The sequence below is a fragment of the Corvus kubaryi genome, unplaced genomic scaffold (genome assembly GCF_017639235.1).
Source record: "Corvus kubaryi isolate FWS band 111438036 unplaced genomic scaffold, C.kubaryi_AGA036_p1.0 137, whole genome shotgun sequence".
Classification (NCBI taxonomy): domain Eukaryota; kingdom Metazoa; phylum Chordata; class Aves; order Passeriformes; family Corvidae; genus Corvus; species Corvus kubaryi.
In genome coordinates, this window is record NW_024580671.1 from 1,074,964 (window position 1) to 1,084,260 (window position 9,297).

The window sequence follows — 9,297 nt, forward strand, 5'->3', positions numbered from 1 at the left end:
ACTCCATGAGAAATACTAGAAGTTCAAATGTCCTTTAAATGTTACGCATCCGTATTTCAAACAGGCTCTCTTGGTTCTGGTGTTTTGCTACTTATGTCTCTAATGCTAATCTAGGCAGTATCAGTTTTTTGGTAATGTATACACTTGTGTGTTCCAGATTTTCGCCTGATGGAAGAATAATAGTATCTTGTGGTGAGGACAACTCTGTTAACATCTGGGATACAAGAAGTAAAACTTGTGTTAATAGCTTCTCAGATTATGAAGGGTAAGTTTTACTAGAAAAAAAGGAGAAATGTAATAGAGTAATTTTATTTACATTAATTTAATGTTCTGTGGTATTAACATCTATTGTGTTAAATCTGAAAACAGATCAAAATTCTACCACCCATGTGAAGTAAAATGATTCATATAATGTTTTTCTAAAGAGGTTAACTGTCTGCACTTATCCAGATGTTTTCTAGCAATCAAGAGCTAATCCAAACAGAAGTGAGATTATTCTTAGATTTTGGAATGTTTCCATGTTTTTCCTCAATTTTGATAATATTATTTCATATTGAATGCTTCAACAAGAAGAAAGCTTGAAGGCTTTTCCACTTGTTGATTAAAACAATGTTTTGTTACCTTCAGTGGTCTGCCTTATTTAAATTTAAAAAATGTTTGCTTTTATTTATATGCAGTTTTCTTGAACATCTTGGATTCAGAGTTTTAGTTAACAAGTCAGTGGAGTATTTATCTTGCATATGTGCTTTGCTGATTTCATGGCTGCCTTCATCCTTTTTTGAGTCCCAAATGTTGTTATAGCTAGATACTTGGTTCTTAGACAAAAATATTTTACTTGTTGCTTACAAACTTTGTAGCACTATCTTCTAGGAACTTTCTAGCACAAACTCTGAAGATTTGACTTGGATCAATTATACTGTATTTTCAACAAAAGTGAGATTATGATTTATCATGCACATCTTGTTTTCTTATGCTTATTTCAGTTACTTGAAATGCCTTATTTGAGTTTCCATACATGTGGATTCCACACAAGCAGCTCAGTGTTGATATTGTGGGCTTTATATATATACACACACCTAAATATTTCTGTGGAAACATATTATAAATCAGTTTTCATTAATTATATTTAGATATGCAAATTTTGTGGCTTTCAACCCAAGTGGAACATGTATAGCTTCTGCTGGTTCCAATCACACAGTGAAGCTATGGGATATTCGAACGAACAAGCTACTGCAGCATTTCAGAGGTAAAAAAAATGTAGTTTGTTTTATTTTCTTTACAATGGGACTCTTTACAATTAAATGTGATTTATTAAGAGTATGTTATTTCATTCCTTACTGGGGAAAGTGAACAAACAAGTCATATTGACATGTTGTAAGTATCTTTTTGTAGTCTAGCAACCCTAAAAATCCAATCTGAATCCTTTTTATTTCTTTGCTTCTCTTAAGCAAATACTTTGAAGAGTCTTTTATGCCCCAGAACTTTGGTTGTTTTTCCCTTAAATGAAGTAGTTCTTTGGGAAGTAGAAAAGAGCAAAGAAATAAAGTGCACATTTCTTCTTAGTAGATATCTACAGTCTTTGAATATTGTCTTCTGTAAATTAGTTCACAGAGCAGGGGTTAATTGTATATCATTCCATCCTTCTGATAACTACCTCATCACTGCTTCTTCTGACGGTACCCTTAAGATTCTGGACCTCTTAGGAGAAAGACTTATTTACACTCTTCATGGACACCAGGTATACACAATAATCCTCTTTAAATGGAGATCTTATTAGGTTGTTATCTTTACAAAGGGAAAGTAACATTTATGCCATTGTCTTTTATCTTGCAACTTGCAGATAAAATTTAGTGGACAGCAAGGTGTTGTATTAATGCACCTTGTCACAACTGGTTAAGGAAATTCATCAGTTTTACCTGTAACCATGCTTTTTAGCTGTCAGTGTTACATGCTTGATGTTAAGTAATAGCTCATGTTCTGAATTCATTAATAATTCACTTGATTTTCCAGATCATGTTATTTGGCACTTTAGTGTTTTTGTCTATTGAAAAACAGTGTCTTCTAAGGAGGGGGAAGCTTACAGAAGATAACTTTTGTGAAAAATGGCAGACATGTCCTCTTTTTCCTGTTAATGCCAAACAAACCCTGTTTTTGATAATAAATCATTCAAACATATTGCCTTGAGTAATGCAATATATATTTTGTAATCTTTCATTGTAGAACTAAATATAAAATCTAAGGATAATACCCCTATTTTCCTAGTATAGATTGTTGTAATTGTAATGCAGCATTATACGAAAATGTGCAGTATTAACTCTTCAATCAAGTTTTGCTGAAATTCCACTGTAGTAAAATAGTTACTTATTTTATTAAAATTGAAAAATCTATTTTATTTGGTAATGGCATCAGTGTTTTTCTCTTTGCACTAAAATACCATGCTTACAGTAATAGCCTAACTTTACTGTATGCTATTTTTTTTTTGCCAGGGACCTGTACTTTGTGTGGCTTTTTCAAAAGGTGGTGAAAAATTTGCTTCAGGTGGAGCAGATGCTCAGGTTTGTGGTATTATCTCTTTAAATTAAATGTCTTAGTGTTTGTTACAGTGGAGGGGAGTTAAATATAGTATGTCACTGTAACATGCTAATTACTCACATGCATTCTGTCTACTAGTGTGTTATATAGACTTTCCATTGGATGCTACGATGAGGAGGCCACAATACTAGCCACTTCTATTTTACATATTAAAATAAAGGAATTATTTTTAACTTAAAATATTTAAAGTGTTGCAATTCAGTGTCAATGAAGTTGTTGTGCTGCAATTGAAATTAAGGTTCAGCTGCTTTGTTAGGTTTTCACTTATTTTAAATTCCTTACTCTGTAACTGTAGAAATTAAGGTGTATTACTGGGAAAACGATGGCTAGAATTGGGAAAAAAACTCTTGTGTTACCTTTACTAATTTACTTTGGTGAAATAGTAAAGTACTGGATTTTATAAAGGGAAGAATCATTTGAACATTAAAAAAAAAGTTAAACAGTAATTCTTATAATTAATCTCCATCTACTGTAATAAATATCATAATTAAGAAAAACTACTATCAAGCTTGGAATCATTTCTTTAAATTTTCCAAAAAGAATGAACTTTTATAGTACAAGGTTTAAATTTTCAGTCTGAAATGTTCCTTAATATTAGTTGTCTTTTTCATTGTCTCCTGTTACAAAAAGCTAAAATTAGCTCAATGTAGATATAAAAAGCTGTGGTGTAGAAATTCAGATCTTTTGAGTTTACCGTAAGTCATGGTTATATTCTGTTTTGTGGAGTTTGAAATAAATTTCAGCTGGTAGCAGAGACGGTCTTGGGAAATAATAAAAAAATTACTTTCTATCACAAAGTGTTAGGTAAGAAGCACTGCCAAGACTGTTACCAAACATCCAATAGTAATTTTACAAGCAGGGAAAAAACCCACAAAAACCAACCAAGAAAGGGGGAAAGATATTTATTTCTTGACCCACTAGTATGATCTTTTATTTTCCATACTAAAGTTTTAAATAAGATTTTAAGTTCCAAAATGCGACTTAGGTCCTAAGTAATTCTGAATTGTTGGCCTTACCTTCCATGACTATTTTATTTTGAGTTTTATGACTGTTGGTATATTATTCTTAACTTGAGAGGAACTGAAGTGTGTATATTAACTAGGTCACATGACACAAGATTAGTCTGAGAAGCTCTGATGGGGGCAAGGACCTACTGAATTAAGCCTAACACAGCCTCCCACTTGAATGCCTGTCTTACTTCAAAGTTCCTTTGAATTTGGGGCCTCCTGAATGACACGTGTGTTCAACGCAGTCATGTCATTGCCTTTTTCCTGCCCTGATTTAATGTTGTAGAGCTGCTGGGGCATGAGAGCATGGAGAAAGTAGGTAAAATCTATGTCTCGTGTTCCTCAGCAGTTTGATATAGTGGGTTCATGCTGAATACATGAGAGGGAAGATGCAGTTTCATCAGGAAGCACTTTCTTAGTTAAATGTTGAATTTAAAAAGTAGTCATAGCAGGTCTCGTAACTGTTTAAGTTACCTTAAAAATGGGCCTTCCTGTGTTTGTTGAAGTTTTTCTCTTTGCTTTATCAAAGTTTTGGTGGGAGAGGAGTACTTATTTTGCTGCAACTTTTACTTTTCTAAGTTTTAAAATGTGCAGTGCTAACCGCTATTGGGTAACTACCAAGGTGTACATCTTCATCTATAGTAAACATAAGAACTTTATTTTTCAGTGTCCATTTTCTGTTGGTGCATACACACATGTACTTCTGAAATATCCTGTTTTGTTGACCTGTCCACAGCCTTCTTTCAGGTGTGCTAGGAGGATGGTTGTGGGATTTCTTGTCAACTCACTGGGATTGTTGGTTTACTGTAATTGTAGTGTGTATTTGTAGGAAAAGTTCTGCTGGCAGATCACCCATGTCATGTTTATGGGCAGAGGCTGGCCATAAAAGTATCATCTTCTATCCCTCATTCAGTATCCAAAATATATTGTCTGTTGACAGCATGAGTTGGAGGCAGCTGATACATTCTAAGTTTATGGAAGACTGCTTCTTTCATGCACATATTATTTCAAGGCTATTACGTTTTCAAAGAAGAGATCTTTCTGTACCTTCCCATCAAAGAAGGAAAACCAGTATCTGCTTCTTGTATCGAGTTTCTGGTTGGTGCCGAACCAGCTGACAGCTTTGTTCAGAAGCACATTAAATATTTGAAACAAACACTGGCTACTTTTGTTTCTTTCTATTTGCTTCTTTCCTCAAACAAAAAAAAAATCTCAGTATGTAGTGTTCTGAAGTTCACGTTCCTCACATTTTTTGCTATATGTGCATGTGGTAATTTATTTCATTAACCTTCTGCCATGGAAAACATAAGACCTTTTATGTGAAAGGAAAATTATACCTATTCATTTGGAAAGTAGTAGCCTGTGCTGTTAATTCAGTTACCATATAGAAGAGACAACTCATTGTGTCTGATGAAGGCCTTGATGTGAAGGGAACTACTTCTTTATGAAATATCCTTTTTTCTAGGGTTGTGCATATTTGCATTTGCACTTTCGCATTGCAGTTGAGATACTCAAGGCATATATGGATGTTTCCATTCTGGTTTTATTCTTACTAATTTTTTTTTATCTGTAATGATCAAGCTGCAGGAACATGGCCCTTCACTTTAGAACAAAATTAAATATATTTAGGGCTTGAGCAACTCAAAAGCTCACCACTGTTGAAAGGTGAGCTGCCTCCTGCCTATACTGTTGTTCACACTTGGTGCTGAAACACTTCAAAGTACTAAATCAGCAGAAAATTAGCCTGAAAAAAAATGAAGGGAAACTACTAAAAAAATGTGAGTAACTATTCTGGACTGAATAATGGAAGTAGTAGAACCTACACAGCTGAGGAAGGAGAGAAAGTAGGAGCTGCTGTGAATCAACTAATCTATCACCTAGCAGTCCTGCAAGTGCCAGGTTTTAAGGAAGGTTTAAGTAGTTTGACTGAGATCTGTGCATCCTCTTTTACTGTTACTAATGTCTGAGTTAGTTTGGGTTCACCTTTATTGGTGCACTGTCTCCCAGTGCATATTCAGGGTCTTTGACTCAAGGGAGTCATGAAAGACGTTGAACCTGAAATGAACTTGTAGCAATGCAGGTCTTCAGAAATATATTAAAAATATGATTTAGTGCACTTGAAATTTCTGTGAACAAATCTATGATTTGTGTTGCTTAATAATTATTAATATATAAAAAATACTTTTAATGTCTGTCACAAATAATATTGGCTGGACAGGGAAGTAATTTTAAGTCAGATTATGGTCCCCTCTTTGTTTTCTTTAATTTAGCTAGCAGCTGTAGATATCAACATTGGACTTTTGGTAACTTCCAAGTGTCTCAAACTTTTTCTCTTCTCTTCTCTTTTCTCTTCTCTTCTCTTCTCTTCTCTTCTCTTCTCTTCTAGTACAAAAGAGCTCACAGATCATGTAAACTTAATTAAATTAAATATGCAATTATTTTGTGACAGGAGAGATTATAACATTGTGTGCTATAATTTCATTTCCCAGAATATTCATAAGACTGGGTAGAATACCTTTGGACTACCTCTACCTCCTGTGACCTTCTGCATTAGTGTGACTGTTGTTTATTGTTTCTACCTAGAATATAATTGGACAAAGTTCTGAAAAGAGATTCCTGTTGCTAAAACACTGGAACTGGAAGGTGTTTTAGAGTTCTGTGGAACTCTCTTATTTCTCTTATTTCTTCAAATTTTCTTGTTAGACCTGCAAGCCTTTTTAGGGGGCAGGAACTTAACGGTATATGATCCCTTGATCTGGCAGAAAAGTAACTTGGGACAGTTCAGTGGGACAGGAGTTTTTGCTTTGTTTTATGATTGTAGACGTATTGTAGAGGTTATTTTTTTAATAGATTGAACCACATCTTTTAGATTTGAAGTACAAATACTCTGGGGAAGTGCCTGTGTTGCAGTAGACATCAGACTAAGACATCACTGCAGTCTCATAATGATGCAGTGATCTACTAGTAATAACAGACTTTACTGAATAGTTATGTTTTGAGCACTGAATAGCCTTCAAGTAGTTACTGAGGTGAGGATTTCTTACAGGTATTACTATGGAAAACCAACTTTGATACTTTGGATTATAAAGAAGTTCTCAAACACAATTTTAGAAGAACACATATTGATGATCCTCCTCATCTGCTTGATATTTACCCAAGGTCACCTCATCTCCATGATGGAAAACTTGAGTCAGTTGAGGTGAGTGCAATAAATTGTCTAATATAGGAAACAAGAAGCTTCTGTGAACACTGTCTGGCATTTATAGTTAGATATTTTTTATGTATACCAGAGAGCTTTTTATTGTTATATATAATACTTTGAAAGCAACCATAATTTATGAATCCACACACCTGCAAGCTGGTGCTGGCAGGTTTATGCTGAAATTACTTTCATGCCTCTTGTATGTCTGTACTCTACATCTGATTTAAGCAAAACATAGGTGATAATCTGGTCGCTGAAATAATGCTGCAAGTGTTGCAGAAGGCATCTGAATCTTCAATGAGCTTTAGAATACTAATCAAAAGACTTCATTATAAGCAGGACAAAGTGGTGTTATTACTGAAAGTTTAATACTTGGTTCTCACAAGCTGTCCCTCTTTCCAAGACCTTTAGGTATTGTGAGGAGATCTTGATATCTATCTAAAAGTTTAGGAAGACTTTCTAGGCTAGCAGTGTGTTTTATGTCACTATGTAGTCTGATTTCTTGATATTTCATTCTTGAACTTCTTTACTGTCAAACTATCTATTGGCATCCCTTGAAAGTGTCAGAAATTAGGGAACCAAAGGACAATGTCAAATGTTCTGTGTCAGTATTAGGAAAAATCCTGTGTTTGTCAAGTTGTCTGGAAGTCATGCTCAATAGGTAAACAGTGCTATGTCGTCGATGAGGCCATTGTTTACGCTTTATCTGTGATGGTTTGTGATAGAGCTGGCTAGCTTCTGCATGGTGATTACCTATATTTTTTTCTCTTTTTTGATATTCTCCAGGTTCCTCTAGTGTTGAAGAACTGTATCTGAGATAAATCTGGGAACATTCTGATTACTGATATATGCTATCAGAGTACTATAGAAATTCACCACTGCCTGGGTGTGTCCATAGAAAACATAGATATTGCTGCCATGGCATTTGTTTCCTGCTCAGTTTTAAAACATTGACTTTTGTGGATTTTGAGCTTTTTTTTTTTGGTGGATGGGTGTGTATGCAATATTAATATATGCAACATGAATATATGTAACGTGAGTAGTATAAAGATTGAAAACATTTGCTGGAGGCAGGGAACGCTGATAAAATCCATGAGTAAGACTTCTTTTGTGCCTGGTTCTATTGTAAAGTTGGATGTGCAGCTTTCTAATGCTTAGCATTTTGGTCAGAACAGGATGACTGCATCTATGACAAGGTTCATAAATAAGCTTCCCTACTGGAATTTCATACTTGTTGTAACATAAATGAATGAACTTGTTTACTGATACTAGCCTTCAGTGTACTTGGTCAGTGCCAGAACAAACTCAATCACAGCATTTGCCAGCAAATTTAAGCCACTCTTGCTGCAGCAACATTTTGCTTCAAGACCATTCAAATTGCAATAGTTATAACATCTGCTAAACAAACACAGTAGCTTATAGCTGTAGGGTTCCATTGCTTGCTTTTCAGGTCAACATTTCCAGACCCCTCTGCTGCTTACATGCCTGGCAAAGATGGGAATATACTCTAAAGCAATTTTTCAGCATTTTATTTTTTTCCTGGTCCTGAGTAATGAGAAGCTTTGGAAAAGCATTAGTGAGTTCAGGCGAAAGCTAAACTAAGGCTAGGAAGCACCTCATTATCAATACTGAAAGGGCTCATCAAGTAAATCAATAGTTGAATGTCAAGAAATTATTTAATAGTTAGCTTTGACAGGTTTAATTTAGCCAAATGTCTGCATTTATTCATGGCTGCAGTATTTGTAGCAGCTTATAAGCTCCTGGGTTAGCTGCTCCATTGTAGTGAAAGGGCTCTATGGCTTTCTCATAGCAAAGTTTTGGACTCTTTGTGGTATATTTACTGGCCTGATTTCAGGATTTTAAGAATAGAGTTGCTGTAACCTCTTTCTAAGCCAGAGGCAATAGAGAGAATTCTAGCATTAGGCTGTTCCACTGCAATCCCACCCTCATCTTTCAATGGTTCATCATGTTTCTAACATATAAGGGAAAGGAGGAACAGAATTAGGCATGTCAAAGGGAGCTTTTGGAGGTCATCTATTCTTCTCATCAGTGGTGCATCAGTTCAGCTGTGTCTGGTTAGGGTGCCTTGAAGAAGGATGGAGATTCCCCTATCTTTCTGTGTGATCTATTCCACTACAGCACAGTGGTTTTAATATTTTCCTAATATCTCATCTACACCTCAGATAATAAGCAGAACTGCTTCCTTTCTCGTTATTGTCTGCCTCTCTCTTCATATTTCTATGGGAACAGGGTAAGGTGATTGATCTTAACAGAAGTAACACTATTCTAAGAGACTTGGTAACATATGCAAGAGTTACACGCACACAGAGGAGGCAGTTCAGCTGTGGGATTTTTAAAAGTATCAGTGACTGCTTAAGGTTTGCTACAAGCCACTACAATGTCATCTAAATGTATCAGTGGCTGCTGGAGGTTTGCTACAAGCCACTACAATGTCATCTAAATGTATCAGTGGCTGCTGGAGGTTTGCTACAAGCC

At 35.2% G+C, this 9,297-nt stretch overlaps 1 protein-coding gene across 5 annotated transcripts in view; it reads left to right on the forward strand.

The window, feature by feature from the left end:
• POC1B (POC1 centriolar protein B) overlaps positions 1-9,297 on the forward strand; it is a 49,412-nt gene that overhangs the window by 11,357 nt on the left and 28,758 nt on the right. For all 5 annotated transcript variants that reach the window (XR_006014359.1, XM_042017595.1, XM_042017591.1 and 2 more), the window contains 5 exons: positions 158-265; positions 1,131-1,246; positions 1,605-1,738; positions 2,487-2,555; positions 6,646-6,798. Coding sequence is in view for 4 of the 5 variants with exons in the window: in XM_042017595.1 (XP_041873529.1) it covers positions 158-265; positions 1,131-1,246; positions 1,605-1,738; positions 2,487-2,555; positions 6,646-6,798 (580 nt within the window). In the remaining variant the exon portion in view is untranslated. The remainder of the gene's footprint in view (positions 1-157; positions 266-1,130; positions 1,247-1,604; positions 1,739-2,486; positions 2,556-6,645; positions 6,799-9,297) is intronic.